Source organism: Drosophila suzukii, chromosome 3 (genome assembly GCF_043229965.1).
Source record: "Drosophila suzukii chromosome 3, CBGP_Dsuzu_IsoJpt1.0, whole genome shotgun sequence".
NCBI lineage: Eukaryota > Metazoa > Arthropoda > Insecta > Diptera > Drosophilidae > Drosophila > Drosophila suzukii.
The window spans coordinates 11,510,240-11,536,788 of record NC_092082.1 but is presented as its reverse complement, the minus strand read 5'-3'; the positions used below and the strand labels follow the sequence as shown (position 1 = coordinate 11,536,788).

General features: G+C 44.8%; 3 protein-coding genes across 7 annotated transcripts; 2 read left to right on the top strand and 1 right to left on the bottom strand.

Moving 5' to 3' along the window:
* The first annotated feature begins 964 nt into the window (after positions 1-964).
* stv (BAG domain-containing protein starvin) lies at positions 965-7,120 on the top strand. 4 transcript variants are annotated; one of them, XM_017078577.4, is made up of 4 exons: positions 965-1,384; positions 1,556-1,876; positions 4,678-5,990; positions 6,055-7,120. In XM_017078577.4, exons 2-4 carry the CDS (start codon positions 1,610-1,612, stop codon positions 6,380-6,382), a joined length of 1,908 nt encoding a protein of 635 aa, XP_016934066.2. In that variant the 5' UTR covers positions 965-1,384; positions 1,556-1,609; the 3' UTR covers positions 6,383-7,120. The 4 variants fall into 4 exon arrangements, with proteins under 4 accessions (XP_016934066.2, XP_016934067.2, XP_036670729.2 ...); XM_017078578.4 differs by having other exon boundaries at positions 965-1,876; positions 4,678-4,777; positions 4,856-5,990; XM_036814834.3 differs by lacking the exons at positions 965-1,384; positions 1,556-1,876 and adding an exon at positions 4,046-4,229 and having other exon boundaries at positions 4,678-4,777; positions 4,856-5,990.
* Positions 7,121-7,129: 9 nt separating this feature from the next.
* Abp1 (Actin binding protein 1) lies at positions 7,130-9,905 on the bottom strand. Its single transcript, XM_017078582.4, has 5 exons — positions 9,238-9,905; positions 8,715-9,166; positions 8,476-8,652; positions 7,927-8,414; positions 7,130-7,868 (listed from the first exon to the last, which is right to left on the bottom strand). The coding sequence occupies exons 1-5, from the start codon at positions 9,490-9,492 to the stop codon at positions 7,636-7,638; spliced, it is 1,605 nt and encodes a 534-aa protein (XP_016934071.2). The 5' UTR covers positions 9,493-9,905; the 3' UTR covers positions 7,130-7,635.
* A 470-nt stretch (positions 9,906-10,375) lies between these two features.
* On the top strand, positions 10,376-26,460 carry Tgi (Tondu-domain-containing Growth Inhibitor). Of its 2 annotated transcripts, XM_017079277.4 has the most exons (4): positions 10,376-10,564; positions 11,097-11,291; positions 24,873-25,196; positions 25,258-26,460. In XM_017079277.4, the coding sequence occupies exons 2-4, from the start codon at positions 11,231-11,233 to the stop codon at positions 26,061-26,063; spliced, it is 1,191 nt and encodes a 396-aa protein (XP_016934766.2). In that variant the 5' UTR covers positions 10,376-10,564; positions 11,097-11,230; the 3' UTR covers positions 26,064-26,460. The 2 variants fall into 2 exon arrangements, with proteins under 2 accessions (XP_016934766.2, XP_016934765.2); XM_017079276.4 differs by lacking the exons at positions 10,376-10,564; positions 11,097-11,291 and adding an exon at positions 18,743-20,282.
* The last annotated feature ends 89 nt before the right edge of the window (positions 26,461-26,549 follow it).

Sequence of the window (26,549 nt, the reverse complement as noted above, 5' to 3'; positions counted from 1 at the left end):
ATTTTAAACTGAAAAACATGTTAGATTCGTATGAATTTTAAGTTGTTTTCCTAGGGTATTTAAAAACCAGACTCACTGAACATTCAATGTAAATTAAAAAATTGTTTTTTTTGTATATTTTTAAAACATTTAAACATTTAAGTAATAAATATTCTATCTATGTAAAGTAAGATCTTTTAATTTAAAAGTTTTATATCAAAATATATTTCGTATTTTCTCAAATTCGTAATATATTTACGGTTTTTTGGTATCTGGTATTTATGGTATCAAAAGCCCAGGTTCAGATACCACCCCTGCCCAATATTTTTTTTGCTGGCTATCCTAACAAATGAAATCTGATTTATATTTAAGAACACAGTAAGTATTGGTAAAGGTTATAAGTGTAAAAGTAAGTACTTCTCCTTGTTTTTATTTTATTTTGTATTCAACCTTTTTTAACCAAGCTTTTGTACTTTTCTTTCTGTGTATCTGATCTGAACCGATAAATAGATATGTATATAGTATTGCATTTTTCTTTCGGTGTGGCTTACGGTTACAGATTGTGATTCTAGAAGCCATGCGACTGCCGAGGAATGCGTTTCAGAGCACCGCTCTGCTCACCCACTCTCTTCGCACTCTCTCGGCCAACTTTCTAGCGGACGTCTATTTATAAGTCTGATGTGTGTGTAGTGTATCTTGGCCTGGTCCGCGATCGGAGAGAGAGAGCGTGAGGAGAGAGCAAGAGAGGCGTGAAAGAGAGAGAGAGCCGAGTATCCGTATCCGTAAGATAGTATTAAATATTTACCAATTAAGGCCTTAAACCGCCGGAGGAGGGCAGGTAGAAGCCAAGCAAAGCTTAGAGAGGGAGAGAAGAAGAGCGGGCGAGAGAGAGAGCATAGTGGGGCCAACTGAGAGTCGAGAGAGCAGTGGGGCTGGTTGGCCGATGGAAATGGTAATGGCTGGCAGCAAATGGCGATGGCGCTCAGTCGACGAGCAACTTTGGCAGCGTGAGGACGCCCGTGTGCATGTGCGTGTGCCCCGTTTAACAACAACAAAGCCGAGTGGCAATGTGCAAAAATAAAAAATCTATATATATTTTAAATTGAATATAGAAAACCGAAAAACCCACACTCGCTCACACACTTGGCAGCGCACACACACACAGACGAGCCCAGAGAGCGCGAGCGGAAATACTTAAAAAAGCTAAAACGTCGAAAAAGTGGAAGTAAAAAAGTGGCCGTATCGGTGTATCGGCATCTAGAAAGTGTGGCCAACAAAAGTGACATCACACACTCCGGGCAGCAGAAAAATCAGCAAAGGAACTAAAGTTTAAGGAACATACGAGAAATCCCAATCGAAATCGAAATCAAAATCGCAGCGGTTGTCGCACGCGTCGTTGCTCAAGGTGAGAACGCGCCACCCCCCATCCCAAGTCCCCCCCCCCACCCATTGCGTCCAAAAAAAAATAAAAAAATTAATCTGAACAACTGGCACGACAAGTAGTAGCCGCCGCCGAAAGTCACACAGACCAAAAATCAACAAAAGGAAATAAATTAAAAATTTTGTCGCTACGCAGCGAGACGACGGATTCCATAGCGGTACGGTTTTTTTTTCACCAACCAAATCACCGATGAAGCCCACTGTGATGGCGGCCAATCAGGCGCCCAGCAATCCGGCCAACGGTGGCAATGGCTCAACCGGTGGACCCGGAGTCAATATACCCGTAAATCGGGAATATGTCAGTGGTGGCTATGGATCCCCCCAGCAGCAGGCCGGACAGAGTCCACACTTCCACAATCCCCCGCAAAACGCTTACGGATCGCCCAGACAGCAGCAGCAGCATTTCCAGCAGCACCCCCAGCAGGTTCCCCCAAATCAGCAGCAGCAACATTTTCAGGTGAGTGGCCGCCACAGGTTGCGAGGTGGGAGGGAGGGGGTGGGATGTCAGACGAGCGGCAGCGGCGAGAGATCCCAAGGTTGGCGCCTGACAAGGTCGCCTCAGCCCCCCTCCTCCAGATCTCCCCCACCCCCAAAAGACCTCGATTGCATAGCTGGGACATATTCGTATGAGTGTCATGGTTTTTGTTGTTCTCGCTACCAGTGTGGCAATTCAGGTACAGTGGGGATTCTCCAAAGGGAACAGTTGGTTGGAAACGATAACTATATCCATATAGGATTTGCCTAGCCTTCTAGATAAACGAACATTTTATTTTCTCATTTCTTTAATAACACGTTTGTCAATTACCTTATAATATAATTCTTTCTAATGATTTGATTAGATATATCTATACTATACCACAGTACCTCTGCTGCTCTATTGTAGTATAGTATATAACCTCTGTACCCTTTAATAATGCGAACAAAAAAACATCTAGATGTATCTATCAGTCTGAAAGGCCTTTTAAAAGCGAATTACTTTTATATTACAAAACGCTTTGTTCTTTGTTTGCCTAAATATCTTGAGAAAGCGATTAAGTTTTATCTATTTTACTATACTACTTATGACACAGCGCTTTTTCCAGTTGCTTAACTTTTCCGAATGAATCCTTCGCTGTTTTGCACTGCCTTTGGGCGCTTTGTAAACTCTGTAAATCGCAATAAGGGTGCAAAAACAATGGAAAAAGGCAGTGTGGTTGCGTAAACGCCTCTACCCCTAAAGAAGCCCTCTTCAAAAGGGGGTTTTTTACCCCCTCCTCAGTGTGTCAAGTGTGTGTGCACACTCTGTTGACCTACTGGGCATAAACCTACAGTATCTGCCTAGTAGGGGGGATGGATAGCCAAGTTTTTCTGGGCTGATGTCGTGTCAAGCTCTCGTCTAGTGGCCAACGCTGCGTATGATTAATGCCGCAACGCGTGCGGAATTTTACCAGCGACAAGTTAAGTACAGCTGTTTTGTTGTGGTCTAATCTAATGGCCAGCAATCCAAATCTATCACGAACGAATCGCAGAAAATATTTGAAAATTTCTAGAAGAAAACACACACAACCTAATGACGCGTAGTCTCTGCCATTGCTCTCGTTCCTTCTATTTTGGCGTCGAAAGAATCGTTCTTGATTCTTGACTCTCTACCAAAGTCTGCTGTGCTGTGCGTGTCTATCTTTATGTTTTCCGCTGTAGGTGGGCACACCGTACAGTAATACATAATGACACTCCATATGTGCGCATATCTCGGTATCTGTATCTGTTTCTGTGGAAGCAAGCCAGTTGTCTAATGGGAAGCGTGGGTGGCTCTTGGTTGCTCAACCTCTTGGCCAACGCGGGGGCCTATACTACGCGTTGTTAGTGACGTTGACTGTATAAAAACGTCATCACCAAGTTAAGGTACAGTGGATGCGGGTTAAGTTAGACAGCGATTGATTAACCAAATGTTAAAAATTTTATTGACATCTTAAGAAGTATCATCAAACTTTGTTAAAATAATGAAGTGTAATTAACAACATTTTGTTTTTCCGCGCAATATTTTTTAAAGGTTTTTTTATGAGTCCTTACTATAGTTCAAATATAATGGAGAATACGTTAAAAATCCATTAGGCTTAATGTTATAAAACTGTAACCATATTTATGGACTACATTTTAATTATAATAAACTTATAACATTTTACGTTGTTTCTCCCAGTGTACTTATGTAAGATAACAAATAAATTATCATTACTAATTGAAGCGTACTATTAACCAGTCACAGCACGGGGTAATAATTTTAAAGGCAAATACAATTATCCATTCTGTTTGCAATTGTAGGTCAATTCTGTAAAAAGAAAATACATATATTTGTACTTATAAAATAATATTCATTCAAAGGTAGTATTAAAATGCGCTACTATGAACACTATCAGTTTTTATTAGTTTATTGATTCGAGAGAATTAACCATTTGAGTTGTTTATTGTACTTATTTCACTGTACTTCCATGAGTCTACTGGGGTAATTGAATTGAAAAAAGAGAGAGAGAGAGCGTCCTTTTAGGAGAGACTCGAAAAGACTCTCAAGAGGTGCAGAAGCTACGAGAAGTGGCCAGAATAAGCCAGCAGTTTCGAGAGTGGGCGACATTCGATTTAAAAGGCCTTCTCCGCCGACGAATCGCCTCATTCGCAACCAAACAATCGGACGCAGTGCATCACGTCACCGAGCGGAAAATCAATCAAAAGCTAAAAAAGACAAACAGACTGAGGCGAAATAAAACGTAGAGTACACTTGTAGCGAAAACAAGCGAGCAGTGCTCATTGATAAAGTAAACAAATTGAGCAGGCTAAAGGTAAGGCTTCGTTTCCGAGATCGACATCCGCTCCCCAACAGCTGTTCATTCAGTGCCAATTGACATCACTTGTTTGCCCACACTCTCGCACCCAGTCTATAAGGTTCTGACTCACCCAGTTATTTATAAACAATTCGCCCACCGAGCCAAGCAATTTGCACTACTCTATTGCTACACAGAACGAATAATTGATAGGGAACAATGATTAGTGGTTTTACCTATCGTTTTAAACCGGAAAGCAGTGTTTCAATTAGAAAATTGTATTATCAATTCCAATTTAAGATTAAGTAATTATAGGTCTTTTAGCAACATAGATATAATTTGGATATAATCTATAAACACTTAAAAACAACATGGTATTTGCTATTGGCAGCTCATTAGATGATAAAATATTTGTGGATATTTTGTGCCTGACTATATTTACTAATTCCCCCTCTTTCTCTTGCAGCCGACCTTTGGATTCGAACCGAACATGGACATGGACAACATGTTCCCGCGCTCGCACCTGGGCAGGATGCATGATCCCTTCGCCGGCTTCGGCGACTCACGTAAGCGGAGCAGTTTGCATGGTCCCAGTGCCCAAGCCCATGCTGACGATGATTTTTCATCCTATTTCGACGACGCAGACTTTGGATTCCCACGCTTCTCCACGATGGGTCGCCGCGGACGGATGCCCGGTGCGGCCAACAACCACATGGATCACGACGACGACTTCTTTAACCGGCTGCCCTCGGAGTTCCGCCAGTATATCCCAGATGGTTTCGGTGCCAGACGTGGACCGGGAGTACCTACTGCTCCGGGACCAGTTCCCCAGCCGCAGCCACAGGCGCCGCAACAGCGTCCCCAGCCGCATCCCCAGCAGCACTACCAGTACGCTGTGCCGCCCCAGCAACAGCAAGTCTACGTGGGACCACCACAGCAACAGGTGCCGCAGTCGCCCTCGAAGCGCCTCTGTGATGCTGCCATCCAGACAGAGGATCCAGCCGGTCGCTCGGAGGTGGATTGTGCCCCGCCGGCCAATCTGAACCAGCATGGACTTCGGAACACCGTGGACATGGGCGTGAAGAGTGCCGCCGAGCAGGATCAGGGATTGCGATCCCACTCCGCTCCTCCGCCAGAGCAGCAGCAGCAGAATCTGCTCTACCAGCAGCAACAGCAACCGCAGCAACCGGGAGCACATCATCAACAGTTTGGCACCCAGACCAGTCCGCCCGTCCAGGGTCAGCAGTTCAAGTCCTACTATGCGCCCCAGCAGCAGACACATCCCCAGCAGAAGCAGCCCACCCCGCCGCCAGCCCCACAGACCCCTGGTGGTACCTATGTGCGCACCATACCCATCTTCGTGGAGGGACGCACCGAGCCGATCATCAATGCCCACAAGGAGATACCCAACCAGAATGCTCCGCCAAGTGCCCAGGCCCAGGCTCAAGCTCAGGCTCATTTTGCACCACCACAGCAGCAGAGGCCCACGCCCTTGAATACGCAGCAGGCACAGGCCCATGCCGACCAGGAGGTTCCAGCTGATGGAGCCGCTGGACTGCCACCACAGACACCACACACCCTCAATTCGATCAACAAGATCCAGGACATACAGCGCGATGTACTGGAGCTGATGGGCAAAGTGGAGCAATTCAAGGGCACGCGCCAGGAGAAGGAGTACGCCTACCTGGACGAAATGCTGACCCGCAACCTGCTCAAGCTGGACACAATCGACACGAACGGCAAGGACAGCATCCGCCTGGCCCGAAAGGAGGCCATCAAGTAAGTTTTATTAGCTGAAATTCCTTATTTCGATTGGCTAACTTAACGTTTTTGTATTTTACAGATGCATTCAGGCTTCCATAAATGTGCTGGAGGCCAAGGCCGAGGAGAATGCCAGGTTGGCGTCGGGAGCAGCAGGTGCCAGTGCAGCCCCAGTTGAATCAGTGGACACGGCTGCAGTTGCTGCCCCAGAAGCCGCCGGCCAAATTGCGGAGCCAACGACTCCACAGCCACAGGATGCTACGAAAATCCAGGAGCCCATCCCTCTGCCGCCGCCACCAAATGCTGCACCCGTCGAAGGATCAGCTGCTCCCGAAGCCAGCGTGGTGGAGCCTCTGGCTGCCGGTGAGACCACCGCGCAGTCGGAGACAACCACCACGACATCGGAATGATGAACAGAGCGCCTCTACAGGGCGACCGTTTCGAAGAAGCTACGCAAATTTACCAAATTCAAGTGACAACAAACGGACGATAGAGGCGAGTCCCGATCCTGAACCCGACTCATCAAAGGACAGCGACAGACCTGATTTAAGTGGATTCGATGGGAATGGGCTTGGGAATTGAATGCAGATGTGAATGTGATCAAGAGGAGCTGGAGCCGGCGACGGACCTTTGCTAGTATTTCGTAGAAGCACACCCGTACTATCTAAACATGCAAATCTCATGTGTCGAACACTCAACACTCAACACCCAACACTCATCCCCGCACATCATCATCATAGCACACACACACACAGCATAGATTATAGGCTAGTAAGGAAAATAATATTGAGAAAAGTGCCTGCATAGAGAATTCGAAAGTTAACAGAACGAAAACGATTTGGCAACGAGAGTTGTCCTTCACATAAAAGAGCTGATTATGTTTAAGCGATAGAGATCACCATGAGGATATTTTTGAACCTGAGTCCAGTTTTTATACGTAAATTGCACCGAGGGGCAGCAGTGGGCACAGCAAGCCGCCGTATGATCTCATACAAATCTACAGCAATCGCGCTTGCTTGCCACCGACACCACCATCAAGCTTTGCTGCAGGTGAATTGTTAAACAAAAATAAACACTTCTAGAGAAACTATGATAACTATTTATGCTACTAATTAATGCGAAAATAAATGTAGATATTGTTGACTATACAGACATCGTTTTCTTTTTTCCGTTGCACAATTATCAAAGTTTATTATCGAAAAGGTTATAAATCTCAATCAATAATACATATACAAAAGAACCCTCGTTTCGGGTATGGAGCGGGCCTTAAATACTGACTAAGTGGTTACTCTGTATGTGTCTTAAGAACATTTTAAAAGGACGCAACACGGCCTCGGCAATCGAGGCCAAACAATGATATAATATGTATACAGATGGGAACAACGAATGAATGGGTTGCATTATGTGGCATGGAGTATACGTTATATAATAATATGTATGTAGATAAAAAACAGACGCGTGATGTACGATAAAAATCTTATAGTCGCATTTAGTCATCTCGTTGAATCTCTTTTAGGTGTATCGCACTATCGCATTATTGTTCAAGAGTAGGGGTAAAAGTGTTTAAGTAGCTATAGTCCGGATCCAAAATATAGTGGCTAGCTGCGTTGGTGTAGATATCTAGCAAAAGGGCGTCCCAGCTGCTTGGCACTTGGGTCCGACCCTAGTTGATGATCTCGACATAGTTTGCCGGAAACAGTCCATAGGTTCCATCAGGGCCCAGGCCCTGCCACCAACCCTCATCGATTTGATCGATATGGGTAATTACATCGCCGGGATCAAAGGTGATTTCCGACTCGTCGGCTGCCTGGTAATCGTAAAGGGCTCGTGCTCGCAGTCCCAAATCGCCGAGGGTCTCCTGGCAAATAAAATCGTCCTCGTTGACCAAATCCGTCACTGAAAAATATATGTAATTAAAATCATGTATAGTTGGCTTTACTTCAGTGCCACTCACGAGCATTCCTCTCCAGTGTGCTTAGCCCGCTCGTCTTGGCCGACTGCGATTGCTGCACGGTTACCGACACTTTGGTGCGGACCTCTTCTTCCTGCTCCTGGTACACTGCGGTGTCCGTCTCATTGGATGAAGTGGTCTCGTCGGGAGACTGCGACTGCAGTGAGTTGGTTTTACTGTGCGGAGACCGCTTGATGGTGGAGAACTGCTCGCTTTCGTGGGCCAAGGGTAGGTCGTCAATCGGCTGAGACTCCTCTACCTCTGCTATTGTGGAGACCACTTCGGCAGCTACCGGAGCAGCAGTCACCGCAGCAGCAACAGCGGGGGCAATGGCTTCTGGTGCCGGGGTCTCCACCGGCAGCGGTTTGGCAGGGGACACAGCGCGTGGTGGTGAAGGCACAGGTGCATCTTGAGGCTGATTCTGGTTAAAAACGTTAATGCGCTGGGCAATGGAATTGCGAGCTGGTTTGGCCGGCGGTTGCGTGTTTAGTCTATGGATTAAAAGAGGTAGCTAAGTATGGATGCAAGTGTGAGGAAGGACTGAACACCCACTTGGACTGAAGCTGTCCTTCGCTGGTGTGCTTGGTAAACATGGCCTTCGCAGCTCCCACACGCGAGCCAATCAATTCGCGGGCCTCCTGGTTCCTCGCCTGACGCATGCGCTCCGCATCGGTCAGATTGTTGGAAAATCCTGGTGCTGTTTTCTCCGGACTAAGTGGCTGCGGGGAGCTGTTTAAAAATAATATACTATTTACTATCATATGAGATTAGTTATATAGGTTTTTGATTACGTTTTGATGGGAACATGCGCCGGCTGGAGCTTGGTAGTGCTTATGACCAGCTTCTCGCGCTCTTTGTGCTCTTTTTCCTCGCGACTACGTTGCTCTTGCTCCAGCTTCTGTAGCTCCAGCCGCTTGGTCTCCTTCTCGGCCTCCTGGCGCCGTTTCTCCTCGGCCTCCTCCTTTTTCCAAAAGTCCTGCATGACGCTGGCGTTCAGCTCCTTGGTGGGGATAACCCGAGTGTAGTTGGTGCCCACTGGCGCCTTTTGCTCCTCCATGCCGCCGCGTGGCTCCTTGAAGCTGTAGGCAGAACTCACGGTGCTCAGTTTCTTGAGGAGGCGCTCCAGATCGATGTCATCCTCGTTGCGGGCATTGATAGTGAGGTGGGCGCCGGACAGGAGGTTGCTCACGTCGCGGATGTGGTTGGCGCAGGTGCCCTTGCGAAGCACAGGTGCGCCCTCGCCCTAAAAAGTGGATCACAGATATGTAGGTTATGCGTACTGCGATAAGATAAGGCCACCTGGTCCTGACTCACCTGCCAGTTGATGAGTAAGTACTTGTTGAGGCCCGTTTTGGGGTCTTCGATGCGCACGAAGGCGTACATGATCTTGCCGCTGTTTAGGTCCTCATTCAGCTCCTCCACGCCGCCATCGCCGGTGCCCACGACCTTCAGCTCATTGGTCTGACCCTCGTAGCCAAAGAGGGACCAATTGGTCGTGCTCTTGTCATCGAGCACATCCTTCCAGGCGGCCACTATTTGCGACCGATTCTTCTCAAAGCTAATGGCCATAATTCCAGACTGCCAACGACCTTGAACAAAGAGATCTTGGCCAGCTTTCACTGGGTCGCCTCTACCGTCTTGAGTGAAAGCCAACGCCCGCAAAGACACCAAATTCGAATGGCTCGTCTTGACTAAAATTTTAATTAAGTGCAGCCGCCTCACAAAGCCCCACAGACACACACGCACACTCGTACACACACCAGCAGAACAATAGGATTGCGGGCGATTGATTTTCCAGTCTGTGCGAATTTCCAGTGCTGTCGAAATCCCCGTTTTTCACCTATTTTCTCCGAGTTACGAGTGCGGAAAGAGGCCCAACGTAATGTTTAGGCATTTGCAACTCAGGAATTATCCAATTCAATTGGAATTTTAAAATTTTCGATCGCTGGCGGCGACCTACACACTTTTTTGCAACAACAAATTAGTGGTGGAACAGAAATCGATATTCGATACTATGTTTTCAGCAAGTTGGCAGCCCGCCAGTATCGATAACATTTACCTGTTCATTTTGAACTAGTTCTCTATCCAGTATTCACTATTCCGTAACTTGTAATCAAATGTTCTTACCGCTTACTTTCTGCTAGGCTTACTGCTAGGCTTGTTGCCTGGCTCATTGCGAAGCTCGTTGCGGAGCTCACTGCAAGAATCATTACGAGGATCGTTGCAAGGGTCTTTGCGAGGTTCGTTGCGAGGCTCATAGCGATGCACTCCATGCAATTGATGCAAAACTAGTGGAAACATCCCTATTGGTTGGAGTCTTCGCTTACGCTAACCGTTAGGTTGAAGTCACCGATAGACCATATCAGCTATGAAAAGTAGATACAATATCGATCAATTAAGAAAATATCGATGTGTGAAGAAATATGCCAACGAATATACGTATCGATGTTACATCGACGTTTCGCCCAGCTCTAACAAACTGAACGATTGTGATTTGATTGCAATTATACCAAAAACCATCAAAACCCCGCTTTTGCCAGCGTAAAACGCGAGGAAACTGTGCGCATCGGCGAGGAGTGAACCCCGAACAGCTGACACGCAGGATTCCAGCGAGGATTTTGGAGTCGTCTCCAGGCGAAAGGTAAAGTGGCCCCTTGTTGTTGGCCAGATATGTAGTATATTATTATGTGGAAATTGGGATGTTGGATATTGGATCTTGGATGCTGGCTAGCAACAATATGGCTTTGGCTGCTGTACACGGTTTGGTCATTGCCGAAAAATGCAGCAGCCCCGTTTGTCTTGGTCTTGGTCTTGGTCTGTTCGGTGGTTCCGAAAACCGAAAACTGAAAACCGAAAACCAGTCCCAAGTGCATCGTGCCCCCTGGCTGCCCCTCATCCCACCAAAATGCCCATGACCATCCGATCAGATGGCAACTGTTTGGCAGCAGGATTTCGCCTTCGTCTTACTTGTTTCAAGTCAGCCAGTCAGTCTTTGTTCGCTTTGGTTTGGTTTTGGTTTTGTTCCATTTACATATATGCCAATGCCAGGCTCGGGCGATATATCCAGTTTTTCACTTGGATATCTCTGTGCATATATATATATACATATAGTTTGCACATTTGCTAGTGTGTGTGTGTGCGCCTGTTCATGGTCAATTTCTTTGCATTTTCAGTGTGAAACTCATGCGGTGCAGATCGAGTCGGTGCAGGAGCAGCAGAAGCAGCAGCAGCAGCACCAGCAGCAAAACCAAGCCCCAGTCCAAGTCCAAATCCACGTCCAATCCCACGTTGAAACGTTGAGATCATCATGGAATCGGCCCTGGATGTGCTCTCTAGAGCGGCGACCATGGTGCAAAACAATCCCAGCGGTAAGTGAACCAACGAACGTAGCAGCCGACGACCCAGCTAAACCATTAACCAATTCCGTTTAAAAAAGAGTCGACAATTTTTATGATTTTAACTTGGGCAACAAGCATGTTGGCCATGTTGTACTCAACCCGGCGGGGCAGTGGGGGTGGGGGTTACACACAGCTCTTTTATGGCTTTCACCTTTGAGCCCAGAAGACTCGAAAAGTATTTCAACAATGTGTCATGCACAGAAAGAAAAATCAAAACTATATGAATGTCAGTAGCGTTTTCCAGGTGTTTAAACGGGGCACTCATAAAACTTGAATATTCTAAAAAAAACTGGGAAAGTAAATAACTTCTCTTCAAAATAATTGTTTTCATAATTTCTAAGAACACAAAATTTAAAAATACGTCTTCAAATCTTGATAGAGTTTAAAAGATTTGTAGCTTGAGTTTATTATAAACGAACTATTTGGAAAATTTGTTTTTAGCCTTTGTAAATAATTTCTAGCTTTCCTATTCCATATAATGACATTGGAATTTAATTTAATTAGATTCCAATTCACTAAACTATCGTACAATAAAACACACGCAAAAACCACAGAATCTCAATCTGTCTCAATTTAACATTTTTCAAATTTACATAAAGAGCTATTTTATCTATACTAAAAAAAATAAAATTGTAGGTTTACATTTTTCGTACTCATTAGGAAGTGAATTCCTATTTAACACCCATAAAAACTATATTTAGAGAGCTTAAAATGTTCAAAAGCCAGAATTTCTATCTTGACCAAGGGCAGGTGCACTTTGTTCCAACCTTTTACATTTTTTAGATTTCATTACGAGCTTTTTTCCCCTGTGTAGACAGACGCAGAGCGTTTTGCGTGCTCCAGTCATGATTCACGATTGCAACAGTGCCCCCTTTCCGGCTGACATCTTCTTCGTAACCCCGATCCCCCACTCAGACAGTGTCTCCCGAAATTCTACCCACTCGGTGGCATCGATGAGCTCAACTCTCGACAATGGACGCTGGCAGGCAGAATCAGTTTCGGATTCGGATTCCCATTCCCATTCCGATTCCTTACCGCGAACACTGTGCGAACGCATAAACACTCGACGAATCCGAGAAATGTTTTATTTTCGTACAAAAAAAACGGCAACAAAACATTCCAACAAAATGAGTTTGCGTCGCATTCCGATTCCGATTTTCATAAATGTGTCAAATGCCGCATTTTCGATGGCCAGAGGCAGGGGGCAGGGGGCAGGGGTGGCCGAGCGGTTCGCATATGTGAAGTATTGTCGGGGGACCGGACCCGGGAACCCCTTATCAATAATAGCCAGCCAGTCGTCGTCGTTTTCGTAGTGCCACTGCGGCTGACGAGCACGAATTGTCGGGGCTGTCGAGCTGTTTTGGCTGTGGATGGGCGTTCGTATTGCATATTTCAGTACTGTACTGGCGACATATCTTTTCATATATATTTGCAATTTGCATTCTCTGCCCACCATACACCATACAGCACACAGCACACACCACCCAGAGCGACAAACAAGCGACTCGACCGCGTGACATGCCAAAGAAATGCTCAGGCCGGCGGAGAGCTTTCATATAGTATTGTATTTTTTCTGTGCTCTGGGGTCGCAAATATGTGTATAATTGTTAAACAAAACGGAACAAAAAAAAAGGAAAGAAAACAATTTGATTAGGCATGTTCTCTTGGGTAATTGCACAATTTGTAAACGGGGCGATAAGCACAAACACACACATTGAACTCCCTGTTTGGGCTTTGATTTCGCCCCAATTTAGCCTGATAACATGCAAATTCCGATAATAGCCCACCCCAAAATTTATGTTTATGTTTGTTTCAGTCTCATTTTCTGTTTATTTACCCATTGGCTAATGGCTTTATCAGACATAATTCTGAATATTTGACAAATTCCTCGGCAGAAATATGTATAATATACATATATATAAATGCCTACAGCTGTCAACGCACAGGGGAGAATTTATGAGATAGCCCCCGATACAGAAAGAGAAATGGTTTCGATGCTCAAATAAATATTTGAACGCGTTTTGCTGGCGATTTGTGCGCGATTTTGTGGCCATGAGACAATTGGCCAACAAATGTGATTCTCAATGCACAGTCACAGTTCGATTTTTGTTTTTTTTTTTTGCCAAAGATGAGCGATTTGATTGATCGGCAGGCAGCATCGAAAATGCAAAATGTCGTTAACCTGCGCATGATTAATGGAATTTGTCATAATCGAACGAGCCACTCGGATTCTGGATCTTCATAAATCACACGTAGAAAAGCGGGTCGAACGGCTGTGTTAATTAAGGGGGGCCCTTCCATTGTTTGTCGAGGAGCAAACAGCTTCTATGGCCAGGCCATAATTAATAAACAAATAGTTACACAAAATTGTGGCCTGCCCGGGTACAAAAGAAAAATTGTGGCAATTTCGAACTTGGCCGGTCGCAGCTGGAGACGGACACCAACCGTTGGTTGCTCGACTCCACTCGAGTCGACTCGACTCGGCTCATCAGGTAATTTACATGGCCTTTCAATTCTCCGTTTTAGCCAGTGCCAACTCTGTGGGCCAACACTCTCTTCCTTTTACTGGCAATGGCCAAACGGTGCGCATAATTGCCGCAAATCTCGACCAGAGGAAAATCCAGCAGGTAAACCAGTTTGGATTTGTTATTGCCATGGGATAGTAGTAGTATTAGGATTGGGATGGCTGAGGCTCAGTGTTCAGTTCGGATCGGTTGGGTTCGGGGATGGTCTTTGGGATGGGGACACAGATTGGGACTAGAGCATTACCTTTCTTTTTACTACTACTACTGTTGTTGCTGCTGCTGCTACTGCTGCGGACTGCTATTTATTTATTTAAACATAACATTTGCCTATTTGCCATAAATTTTCACTCTGCGCGACTTTTGCCAGCCACTCTGGACAGGAAGAGGTGGCAGATGCAGCGGCAGAATCAACTTGTTGTTGCGGACAATATCGAAATGAAAGTTGTCTCACAAAGATTGGTTGGACTATTCTGGCCATCTATACCACGAAAACTACCAGATATTTCGATTTGAAATTCGGCAAAAAAAAAATAGGTATTGAGATTATTTTTCTCACGCTTGATTTAGCACCGGATGATATTTTAAAATGACAACTATATTTATGTTATTGTTCGTTTTCGCTATTTGCCATCGACGCCTGTTGTTGCTGCTGTTTTTGTTGCCGTTCTGGGCAATCGAAAACCAGTTTCTCTTCAAATCGCGCGCACGCTCGAGTTTTATTTAAATTTTGAACTGGTTTGCCGCTGATTTGTGTTGTCTCCGCTGCGTATATATATTATGTACCCACTAGATAGATATATATATATACATATATTAGATTGTTAGATTTCACAAACTGGGACTGCTGCGGTTAGGATATAAACATAATTTGTCTTGTTCGTATATCGACAAGTTCTGGAAATTGCCGGCCACCTCACCTCATCTCAGCCGTGTGTGTCATCATCATCACGATCATCATTTCTGCGATCTATAAGGCAGCAGATCGAAGATCTTCCATAAAGAAGTCAGATCTCGGTGACTTCCGCACTGCCACTAGACTATACTGACCCAAATTGACTGGCAAGGGATCTCATGTTTCTGTGCCGATTTCCAAACAACACAAATTTCAATTAGCAAAGCATTTTCCGGAGTTTCATTTCTGTTTGGCTTCTGTTTTCTTTTAAGCTTGGAATCAATGGAGCAATATTAAATTGCTGCTTAGCTTGTCATTCAGGCAGCGCCACATAGAATGGGGAAGAACTTGGGAAATCTGGGCTTGAGTAACCTGTCGCTGGAGAAAAGGGCGATGAAGTAACCTAAGAAAGGTTCTATTTATGGAAATTAGTGGTAACTAAGAAATGTCTACATATAGTTTTTGAATAGGGCATTACATAAGCTATGATATAATGATTTATGTTCTTGGAAGGCAATCAAAATACTTTTTTGAAAGTTAATTCTAATCTTATAATATTATTATTTTTGATATATGATATGGTTTTGGTTTTGGGAAGACAATTAAGGCACTGTTTATTGTAAAATTTGTATTATAATCTTATTATTTTCGATATTATATCATATTATTTCTGTTCTGTCAGGGAAATATAATAGTTTTTTTAAAGTTAAGTGAGTGTTAATTGTAAAAGTTGTATTATAAACCTTTTCTTTTTGATATTACTTCTCATTTTCTTTAAACCATCACTATATTTTGTATTATTGTGATGTAAAAAAAAACCATCATTAAATATAGAACTTCATGAGAATTAGATATACCCCAAATTAGTTAGGGGATTTCTAGTTAACTTCTGTAAGCATGCCCGCATCATTTGGGCTCTACCCTTTATACCCCCAAGTCAAGTTTACCCACTTTGCTCTCGTCTCGTTTTTGCGCCTTCTTACATTACTTTGGTTGGGTTTACGTTGTTTGGATTTTGGTAATTTGTTGCCATTGTTTTCGGCCCGGCAGTGGAGTCTTCTGCCCCAAAGTCTGTCGATTCCCCGTTGTTGTCATTGTTTTTTCCTTCGTAGTGCTTTATTTTTTTGAGTTTTTGCCATGATTGCCATTCGATTGACCTCGTTGCGCATGCGTGCGCATGTTTCACGCTACACTACAAATTTTCGCGCACAACAAACAGCTCGCCGGATGACGACGATGGTGATGATGATGATGAGTAAGCGCCAAAGCCTAGGAGCACTCAATCCAGTCAATAGTTTTAGCTTGATTTTGTTACGTTTTTCGTTTGATTTTTTTAGTAGTAGTTTCCCCCCTCTCTGGATTGTTGAAAACTGTTGAAAATTGCACATTTTGTGACTTGGATTAACAAACGATCAACGACGATGGTGGATGGTGAAAGATGGAGAAAAGGAAAACCATAAGCGGAGAAACATCGATCGATCGGTGGATAGTCAGTCGATGGTGGATGGCGCGAGATCAACAGCTGAGAGCTTGTGCAAGTCGGTTGGGGCCAGGCCAACACGGGCCATATGATCAACACCCATGTGTAAGAGGCGACTCCAGACCAGTCCAATCCACTCCACTCCACTCCACTCCACTTCACTACCCTGCTCTCCACTTGCCTACTCGATTTTTGCTGTTGCTGTTGCAGTTGCAGTAGCAATATTCATGGGGCAACAACAGTAGTGGTTGTACTACAAATCGGGCGTAAAATTTCATGGGCCTGCTATTGAATTAGAAACGAGTTTCCTCCATGTTGTTATTGGTTTTCTGCTTTCTGCCGTTGCCGCTGCTTCTGTGCCGTTTTCTTGCCGCCAAGTTGCAGTTGCAGTTGCAGCAATGGTAACTTCTGTTGCTGTTGCTGTTGCTGTTGCTGCTGTTCCGTCGTAGTTATAGACCGAAAGACAGACGGATCGACCGATTGCCATAGCCCGAACTAAGCCAAACACACAGCCGATTCGAGGCGAGCCAAGCCCCAAAGCAGCCGCAAACGTGTAGTACCGTCGACCTATTGTTTGCCTCCCATAACAAACGCAAACAACGCGGTGAACATCTTGGCTAGATGATGAGCTTTGTCCCACAGCTATTTGCATTGATTTCTGGAATCATCTGTTTCTAAGTCCAACGTATTTGGCTTAATTGGAGTTGATTGATTGTGGGCTATAGCTATTATATCGTTTGTATATGGTGCACTTAGAGCAGAATTAAGGTTATAGGAATTCAGCCTTTGGCCCTTATCATTCACATTCTGGTTCTGACTTAGAAAATATATTCTTATACTCAAAATTTATATAAATATAAAATAATATATCTAGAAAAACTGTTTTTAATTGTTCATTGCATTCTGATCACATTTAATTAGTTTACTATATTAAAAAATATTTGGCATTAGTGGAATACATTTTTTTTTACATTTTGTAATCCACTATTATTGTATGTCTATGTTAAGGGAACTAACTACTGTGCACGCCTTAAAAAATAGTAATAAACTCTTCTCAAAATTTTTGAGCTGCATTATGTTCCTAGAAACGGGTGCTAAAAAGTCTAAACTATTTTTTGCGAATTTCTAAGTTCATTTTTTATAATTTTGCTCTTATCACAGCTATTTGCTTCCGTTTAAAGCACAAAATTCGCGATTGGGAACTTATCATAACTAAATTGTTTGCAAAACTATTTCTGCGTTCTAAGTAAATACATTTCATTTTAATCACCAAAGTATAAGTTATTACTTTTCTTGTTTAACCATGTTTAAAACATTTAAACTTGATAACACATTTATAGGGATAACTATTTTAAAAATTGTATTGTACATTTTTGAAAGTTTAGGTGTTGGATCCAAAGATTTCTGGAAAATGTAAATATAGGAATTCTTTTATGAATTTTTTAAAGTTTCGAAATTAGAAGACTAAGGTATATTTTCTGTATTATAGAATATCATTTTTTTTTATTCATACATTGTAACTATTAATATTATTTTGAGCATTTATTGTGTCTAATGAAATGTATATAATACAAAAGAGGTATATTTACCCATCCATTATATTCTATTTTCTATTATTATTTGATCAGTTTTTAACATATAAGTAATATTTTTAAAAAAGGGATTAAAGAAAACCCAAAATTCCACAAAGGAGCTCTTTACAATGAACAGAATAAATCCATGCTGTAGTAAGGACTTTTAGGTATTCTATTGTCGGTGTGACTCGGCCTAACCCTCGGCTTCCTAGTTGGTTGTCATTTTCGCAAGCCCGCTTGCAGTCCGCATTACACACACACGGCGATCACCCGAACGTAGGTAGTTTTGCACGCAGCTTGGTTTGTGGCAAAACTCTGAGTAAACATTATAATGAGCCCAATGCAGCGGTGACCGGGCCCAAAACAAAAGAGCGTTGAAGAAAACATGAAAACGAAAGAACGCCCACACAATACTATATGTATATACATGTGCTGCCTGGACTTGGACTCGATGGGGCCCAACCCCAAAATCCCAGTTCACAGCTACAAAGAGCCAACTTCCTCCGGACTGTGGCCAATTCCCAATTGCTGCCATTTCGTTACCCTTTTGCCCAATTTGCCAAGCATCAATGGGGCAACGGGGCGTGGCGGCCACATCCTACGGCAAGCGGACCCCTTTCCTTCAGTCCCCCAGTCACCTCACCTTTCAGTTGTACATTTTCAATTACCAAATCACCAAAAGCAAGCAAAGATCCGAAATCCGTTGAGAAGGAACCCAGAGAAAGATAGAGAGAGAGAGAGAGGAAGACAGGGCCAAAACAAGAGTCGAAACGGAAATTGGTAAGAGGAGAAATAAAGGCAAAAACAACAAGGGACAACTGGCGCAAGTGCAAATGGGTCTAAAAAAAAAAAAGGCCCCAAGTCTACAGAGGCCCCGAACCACCGGAACCCCTTCTTAGAGACCCCCCCCCAAAGAGCCGTGGAGACTTATAGCCAACGAACGAGTGAAAGACGAAGGCTGGCCAAGAAGCCGAAGACCAAACACCGAAGACTGAAGACGAAGACTCGAAGACTCGGTCTTCGGAGCTTTGAAATGCCCCCAAGTTCCAGTCGCAATCTTCAAGTCGCCGTTCGCCGACGATCAGTTCGAGCTTGTCCGTGGAAGCCGCCAGTCGGGTGTCGCGTTGCTGTTTCAGTTCCTAATGCTATATGGTTATAGAGCGCTATATATGAGCTATATATGACTAGTGCTACAACTACCGATCTTTTTTTCACTATTGGTATTACATTTTCTGGTGTGGAACGTGCGTCCAGCTCGGTTCGTGTGTGCACCCCGTGTTCATCGCAGTCGTCGTCGCAGTCGTTGGTCGTCTGAAAGCGAAAACTGGCGCTCAAGTTCAGTCAGCGATTTGTCGATTTCTATGCAAATCATTACTCGGAAAAGAAACACATATAACCCAGAGTCGGAGATATAGCCGCCATAACAACAAAAGACGGCCAGAAAAAAGAGCGTGCTATTTTTATTTTGCTAAATGTCGACTCGAGGCTCACGTCGCCGGAGCAGAGCCAAAGTCTCCGTTTCAACTTGCGAGAGACTGTAACTTGAGTCGCTGTCCGCGAAAAAAGTAAAAAGAAATAAATACAACAAAAAACTGACAAACAGAAACAGATTGTATCTGTATCTATAGTCGCGACTTGCGGCTCGTTTTGTGTGCGCACATTCGTGTATCTGTATCTGCGGCCGAGCGCAAAAAAAAAAGTAATCATAAACTGGAAGGGAAAGAAAAATAAATAAATAAAAAGAGTGCCGCTCCCCAGCCTCCAAAGAAGTACTGATACCGAGATAGATAGACAGATCTCCTCCTACTCAAAAAAAAAAAAAAACAAAATATATAAGTGATTTGTGTGCATCAGCTGGGCTGGAAGACCTATGATGTGAGAGGAGGATAGTTAGCCCAAAGATTTCGATTGAGAATCCATCAAGTGTTCTATTGGGAGCCATGGAATTTCTTTGCATACTAAATGCCTTTGAGCAGAACTACTACAACCGCATCAAGGAAATCGAGCGTTATGCTGCTGCAGCTGCAGCTGCCTCATCACCCACCTCATCGGCCTCCACATCCTCGGCATCCTGCTCGAGTGGACCCTCCACATCCTCCTCCGCCTCCTCCACGGCCAGTTCGCCCAGCTCGTCGGCCCAGGCAGCCGCTGCCCTGGCGGCCACTCAAAGACTGGCCGCTTATCAGGGCCATGGACCTGGCTCCCAAAGCCAGGGGGCCATGTTCTACCATCCTCACCAGCAACAGCAGCAGCAGCAGCCACATCATCATAATCACCACCACCACCTCCACCGGCAGCAGCTGGAGCAGCTGCAATCGTTGCAGGCGGATTCGGGCAATCAGCAGCCGCATCCGCATCCGCAGTCATCCTCGGATCCCAACGCCTCCTCCATGGCCAATAGCCTGCTCTGGCAGCCCTGGCGGGATCTCCAGCAGGCGGCTGCCATGCATCATCAGCTCTACAGGCAGCAGCAGCAGCAGTTGCACAAAGGTTCGTTTGTCTAGGGCAACTTTAAAAGAGATGAATTGCGAAATAACCCCTGACAAAAAAGGGGCGAAAATGTCACATACTGATTGGTCTTGCCAGGGAAATTTGCTCACAATTCATTGGAAAGATGAAAGGTTAAATGGGGTATAGGAACATTTCTTTGTATGGTTTCACCTGGTACCATGTTTCATAAGTTTATTTGCCTCAACTCCCCCTCACAAAATTTAATCGGTTTCGTTTGGCGTGTGTTTGTTTAACTTGGAGTCTATTTTTTTTAAGTATCACAGTTCTATAACGTTGTGACGATTTGTTATGACGATTATAGTCACACTTTCGCAAAATGGTACGCCTGCGATTAAAGCAAATAAATAACAGAATGAGGTATACAAAGTTTTTGCAATCCATTATATAATAATAGTATAAAACGTAAAATATTTAGCTAGATACTTATATTTAGTGAAATGTTTTTGTGACAGACGAGGATTTGCATTAATATATTTGTGCTTAAAAAACTAACCGTATTATACTTTAACCTTTTTTGAATATAATGGCATAATGCATTTAATGAGACTGCAATGGAGTTAACTGACAAGTTTCGATTAAACAAGAAGTTTTGTTCCTTAATTTGGTCAATCTTTCTAATTTTCTTTAAAACGGACTAGAACATATTGACTTCTCCTTAAATAATAAATTTAAGTTGTGTCCAAACAGCTTATAAAACATGCTAGACGACAACGAGAGACATGTCTCTGAAAATGTTATTTTTATGCATTTCAGTGACAGGTTTATATTCTTTTAAAAGAAATAAAACTCAAACTTGTAAAAGGCCGCCAAAGCTATCTTAATTTCGACAAAAGTTCCTATGATTGCTATAGGATATAGTCGTTTTATTCGTCCGGTTCTCAAGCATACATCTGATTACAAAAAACGCGATTGGCGAAGTTTTATGATGATGGCTTTTAAAATGAGCAAATAAATTTGCGGGATACAGACAATGGTTAGCCACCATTAGCTGGTTCTGGGATGATGACAAGAATTTTAAAATGTTTCAAACATTTTTTGGGAATTATTAAAGAAGTGTTTTCAGTTTCTTGAAAGGCAATATAAAAACCAATGTAGTTAATAAAAGTTCTAGATCATAATATATTATATTATGAATTATCTTTGTTGGGGGCAGGCAAAGTTCAGTTAGGTTGGACTCGTAGGACTAGTAGTGACCACCTGCTGCGCACGTGGAGACCACACTCATTCGCCTGATCAATGGATCGGCGAACGTGCTGTTTACTTCCTCCATTTGGTACCATGATAAGTACTCACTCCCCCAATGAATGGGATCGGGTATCCGAAGCGATTTGCCTCGGTTTATCAGTTGACTTTATGGCGTGTGTCCAGGACGTGGCTGTGATGACGAAGATGGGATTGGGTTTGGGTTTGGGTTCGGGGGATTCAGATTGGCCACACCGGCGACACAATCGGTCACGCCGGCTGCAAGAGCGTATCGATGGCGTCTCCATTCGGCTTGTGCCAACTGTAAAATTGGTAATGAAATTGGCAACACTTTTACTGCCTTTTCCCCCCACCCGTCGCTCCATTCGATTGGCTTCTACTTCGTCTATGGATTGGCAAACAAGCCACACACACCAGTTGCTCCGCGTTAATTGGCGACATTGCACAAATCACACAAATGCTTTCAATTACATGGCGACGCCAGGCAAACACAAAAAAATAGAAATAAAACTGCCAGAGAAAGAGCAAAAAATGAGCGCCTGTTTAAACATTAAACCTCTGTAAAAAAAAGCAAAAAAATAATAATAAAATGGATGATGATGAGGTGGAACTGGGGGGGGGGCTAGAGCTGTTGCTGTGCTTGGATCGACTCGACTCGACTCTACTCGGTTTTATTTTGCTTTTGTTAATTTGTTGACATATTAAAACCAGATTTGCAATCAACTCGGCCAGCGGGTAATGCGGGTATTCCGGGGGGGATTTGGAGATCGGGGATCGGGGATCTGAGATCGGGGTATTAGGGGTACCGGGGATTCGTGGTTACGGGCATGACTCACGAGCCGGCGCGAGAAAAAATATAAATGAAAAACGCCTGCGACGACGACGTCGACGATGGTGGAAAAATAAATATGTACACAAAGCTACAAGAGCAACAACAACCAGAGCAACAACAACTTGTTTGCATAAGCCACAAATGCTCTGTTCCCATTGCTATTGCTATTTGTTGTAGTACAATCCAAGCCTTATAAGCATGCAAGTCTGCTTGGGTTTTTTATTTTGTCACTCTCGTTCCCGTTCCCCCATCTCCATGTTCTCTATGTTGTTGTGAACCCGAACCAGATTTTCGGAGCTCACTGGGCCGGCTTTCAAATCGCTACCCAGCTGATATATCACCATAGAAGATTTGAGATTGCCCCACCGCTACCGGAAATTGTGAAATGCTTTGCCTAAAATGATGATTCGATTTTTTATGAGAACTATATCTCAGATTTTAATGAGTTTGTGATATATTCTTTTTTAAACAAATTATTATTGTTTTTTTTTCTAAAATATAAGTCTCTGTTTAAGCAAATCTTGAAAGAACTCGTTAAGGAACTGGGCCACTTTTATATCATAGCAAAAATATGTAAAGGTATATTTTTGGAATGGTCACCAAAAATAAGTTTTTCTGTTTACATATGACTTACTTCAACCGAGAAGGAGGACTCATTAATTGTTTTGAATTGCTTCAATTTATTTTGAAACAGATCATATCTTATATATTATTTCAAATGGATGTAAGGATTTCCTCCACCGAGTACAAGTCATCTGAAGGATATCTCTGACTTTTCCAACTTCCTATACCTTTCGATTCCCACATTTGTCCCTTGCTTAAGTCATCGATTTATCCCCCTTTTTCTGGGGTTCGTTACGAACTCCCCTTTATCGCCAATTAGCCGATACAGAAATGATTAAAACGCTGGCAGCAGAACAAATAAACAATGCCGAAGAGAGGATGCTAAAAAAGCGGTGGCGGCGAAGGTGAGATAGGGAGCCAAAGACCACAATCCGCAAAGAGGGGGAGCCTCGAAAAGAAAGCTCCATCGTTGTCGTTGCCGTTGTCGTCTGCGTTGTTGTTTTCGTTGTCGTTGTCGAACCTCGCCGAACCTCTAAACCGATCCCCCAACAGACGGCGACGTCCGACGACCGGAAATGTGCAATAAAATTTGAATGTTTCTTTATTATTATCATCATCCCCATCATCATCCGCTCGGGCCCAAGCGCAAGTTCGCTCCCAGCCTCCGTGTTTGTTGGTTTTGAATGCCTCTTGGCCTGCAGCTCCACCTCCTCGGCCGCATCCTCCTCCTCCTCCTCTTGGAGCTCCACTTCGCTCATGGCAGACCAGACCAGTTTCTTTGGCTGGTTCCTCTCACTGGTGCTCCTCTGCCTTTCGGCTGGCTGAACTCCTCGGGGCGAAAAAAAAGAAGTAATATATGGCAGTGCCGCAGTGACGTTGCCAAAAACAGGACAACGCTCCTACTCCTCCTGCTCCTCCTGTTCCTCCTCCTCCTCCGCCAACGCCAAACCGCCTCCATCTCCAAGCCAAGCCATTCATTCATTCATTCATGCCTGGGTTCCTGGGACTGGGACTGCTCCACCTCCTCCTCCTTCTCCTGCGCTGCTCGAAATGTGCAGAAGTCGCCCGACTGGTTTTCCATGCCCCTTCGATATCGGCCGAGAAACTGGGTTCTGCTGGGGATCTGCCTTTTGCTTTATTTATAAACTTGGTTTCCTGGCAAGCTGCAGCTACACTGAGCACTGAGCACACAGAGCACCTCCAGCGGATGGATCTTTCATCCCGGCGGGATGCCCACGCTTGGTTTTGGCCGCTTCCCACGCCAGCAGTTCGGTCAATCGCCCATTGGCAAGCCAGGCACGTTCCCGCATTTCGCTCAGTGTAGGCCAGGCCCAGACTTTTGATGCAAACACACACACACATACAGTCTGAAAACAAAAAAAAGCGTAGACCAAACGAGTTTTTGTAAGCAATTTTGTTGGTGCCTTGGAGTTTCGATTGTGTGCCTTCTGTTGTTATTATTTATTTGGTCGAGAGTGTGTGTGCCGTTTTTTTTGTTGTATTTTTTTTTTATTTATTGGTGGTGACTCCTCCTCCTCCTCATACTCCTCCTGACCGCCGCCACTTGGAGCCGCTCCTCCACTTGAAAGCTTTTGGTTTTGGCAGAAGTTCATTCAAAAAAGCGAAAGACTTAGGCAACAAACTTGCAAGAGGGATGGGGTGTATGGGGGGGGGTTATATAGTCACCGGGTGGAGGAGAACCTCTGTAGAGCCAGAGCCTCGCCTCAACTCCATGTGATTCATTACGCCCACTCGTCGACCGCATAATCAGAAAGCCAAGACGACAGACAACCAAAACCCAAATCAACCACAAAGGCAAATCAAATTTATGGCTTTTAATTGAAATGCGATTTTGGTTTTAATACTATATATTGACTATTACTATTCCGAGGGCTAGCCAAAAAAGATGGCCAAAATGATAACTCGTTTACCAGCTTACTGATTTTATATCTCTTTTTTTCCCCTTGCAGAGATGCGTGTGACGTCCAAGGAGCTGCCCACCACCAAATGGCGACGCGAGCGGCGTCAACGGACCGCCGAGTACCAGGTGCACGAGGCCGGCAGCAGCGAAAGGGATCGGGAGCGGGAACGGGAGCGAGAGCGTGATCGAGAGGACATGGACAGCCCCATTGATATGTCGGTGACAACGGGAGCTCTCAAGCAGAGGGCCTCGCCACCGCCTCCCTATCGCGAACCCTTGCCGGGCACCAACTATGCGGCCAACAGCCGACCCAGCGTCATCACCCAGGCTCCACCCAAGCGGGAACCGCCCGAGCCGGCCCACCAATCCTCAGGTGAGACGATAGACTCAGACTCCTTCCAAACTTCCAACTCACCTGTTTTTTTCCCCCTTAGACATGGCATTGTGTGACATTGACGAGCACTTCCGGCGCTCGCTAGGAAGCGAGAACTATGCCGCCCTGTTCGCCAAGAAGTCGCCGACGCCCACGCCCACACCCACGCCCTCGCCTTGCGGTACGCCCAAGCAGCAGGTTTCGCCTCTGGCCTACGTATCGCCCTCGTCAGCAGCCAGCACAGCAGCCTCGCAACTCTACCAGCCGCATCGCTCGCCGCTGGCCAAGCCGGGTTTGGTCATCATGGAGCCGGAATCGCCGCAGCCGGAACTGCCACCGCCGCAGGAGGAACCATTGCCACTCTCGCTGGCGTTGCATCGCACCCAAACACCGCCATCGCCACCGCCCTCGGCGACGGGCTCGGGACCAGCGCTGCCCACGGCCGTCAGCCAGGTGATGGAGGCAGCGGTGCCCGTGGCCGCCAAGCGGACTGTCCTGGACACGCCCCACCACACGCCGCCCAGATACAATACACCACCGCCGCCGCCGCCAGCTTATGGGACAGCCGGAACACCGCCGACTTTGACACCGACTCCAATTCAAACACCGAATTCGAACCCGAATCCGAATCCTACGCTCTCGCAGATTCCCACGACCACGACACCCAGCATGCCGGCCATCATTCGGGTGAAGGCTGAGCCCGGCTTGGCGGCTGCAGCCGCCTCCTCGACGCAGACGCCGCCCGCCTCGCCCACCTCGTCCACGAATATATCGATATTCACCAAGACTGAGGCCTCGGTGGACGACCACTTTGCCAAGGCGCTGGGCGACACCTGGACGAAGCTGCAGGGCGGGCACAAGGAGTAGAAGAAGGAGCAACACCCAACCAACCATTTCCCTATCCCAATCCTTAACCCAAACACAAACCCAACCCCAATCACTGATCCTCAACGATCCAACTCAAGAGCTGTTTTTATTATAAATATTTCAAACTACACAATTAACGTTTAAAGATCTCATGCTGATGTGAACGGAAATTCTTCAACTGCGAGTGTATTACAAGTTTCTGATATAATGATTTTATTGAATATTGATAACACGGTTAGCGCGGAAATATACGATATATATATATATATACAAATGGATAAATGTGTATGGCAAAGTGTATACGTACAAGTGACAAAATTTTGTATTAATGCTTAGTTGGTAGAGACTAATCCTTAATAATATACCTATTAAACATAAGTGAACAATCCTATGAAAATTGATGTTTTTATTTATTTTTATGGTTGTTAAATACTGTTTCGATGTGGGGATTTAATGTGGTTAGTTATCTTAAAGGAAAGTTATATT

Excerpts from the sequence above, each read along its gene's own strand:
- Abp1 (XM_017078582.4), bottom strand. The coding sequence starts at position 9,492 with ATGGCCATTAGCTTTGAGAAGAATCGGTCGCAAATAGTGGCCGCCTGG. Across the intron at positions 8,653-8,714 it reads GCGCATGTTCCCATCAAAAC|CTCCCCGCAGCCACTTAGTC; the intron begins GTAATCAAAAAC and ends ATTTTTAAACAG. Across the intron at positions 7,869-7,926 it reads CACACTGGAGAGGAATGCTC|TGACGGATTTGGTCAACGAG; the intron begins GTGAGTGGCACT and ends TATATTTTTCAG.
- stv (XM_017078577.4), top strand. The coding sequence starts at position 1,610 with ATGAAGCCCACTGTGATGGCGGCCAATCAGGCGCCCAGCAATCCGGCC. Across the intron at positions 1,877-4,677 it reads AGCAGCAGCAACATTTTCAG|CCGACCTTTGGATTCGAACC; the intron begins GTGAGTGGCCGC and ends TTTCTCTTGCAG. Across the intron at positions 5,991-6,054 it reads GCCCGAAAGGAGGCCATCAA|ATGCATTCAGGCTTCCATAA; the intron begins GTAAGTTTTATT and ends TGTATTTTACAG.
- Tgi (XM_017079276.4), top strand. The coding sequence starts at position 19,733 with ATGGAATTTCTTTGCATACTAAATGCCTTTGAGCAGAACTACTACAAC. Across the intron at positions 20,283-24,872 it reads GCAGCAGCAGTTGCACAAAG|AGATGCGTGTGACGTCCAAG; the intron begins GTTCGTTTGTCT and ends TTCCCCTTGCAG. Across the intron at positions 25,197-25,257 it reads GCCGGCCCACCAATCCTCAG|ACATGGCATTGTGTGACATT; the intron begins GTGAGACGATAG and ends TTTCCCCCTTAG.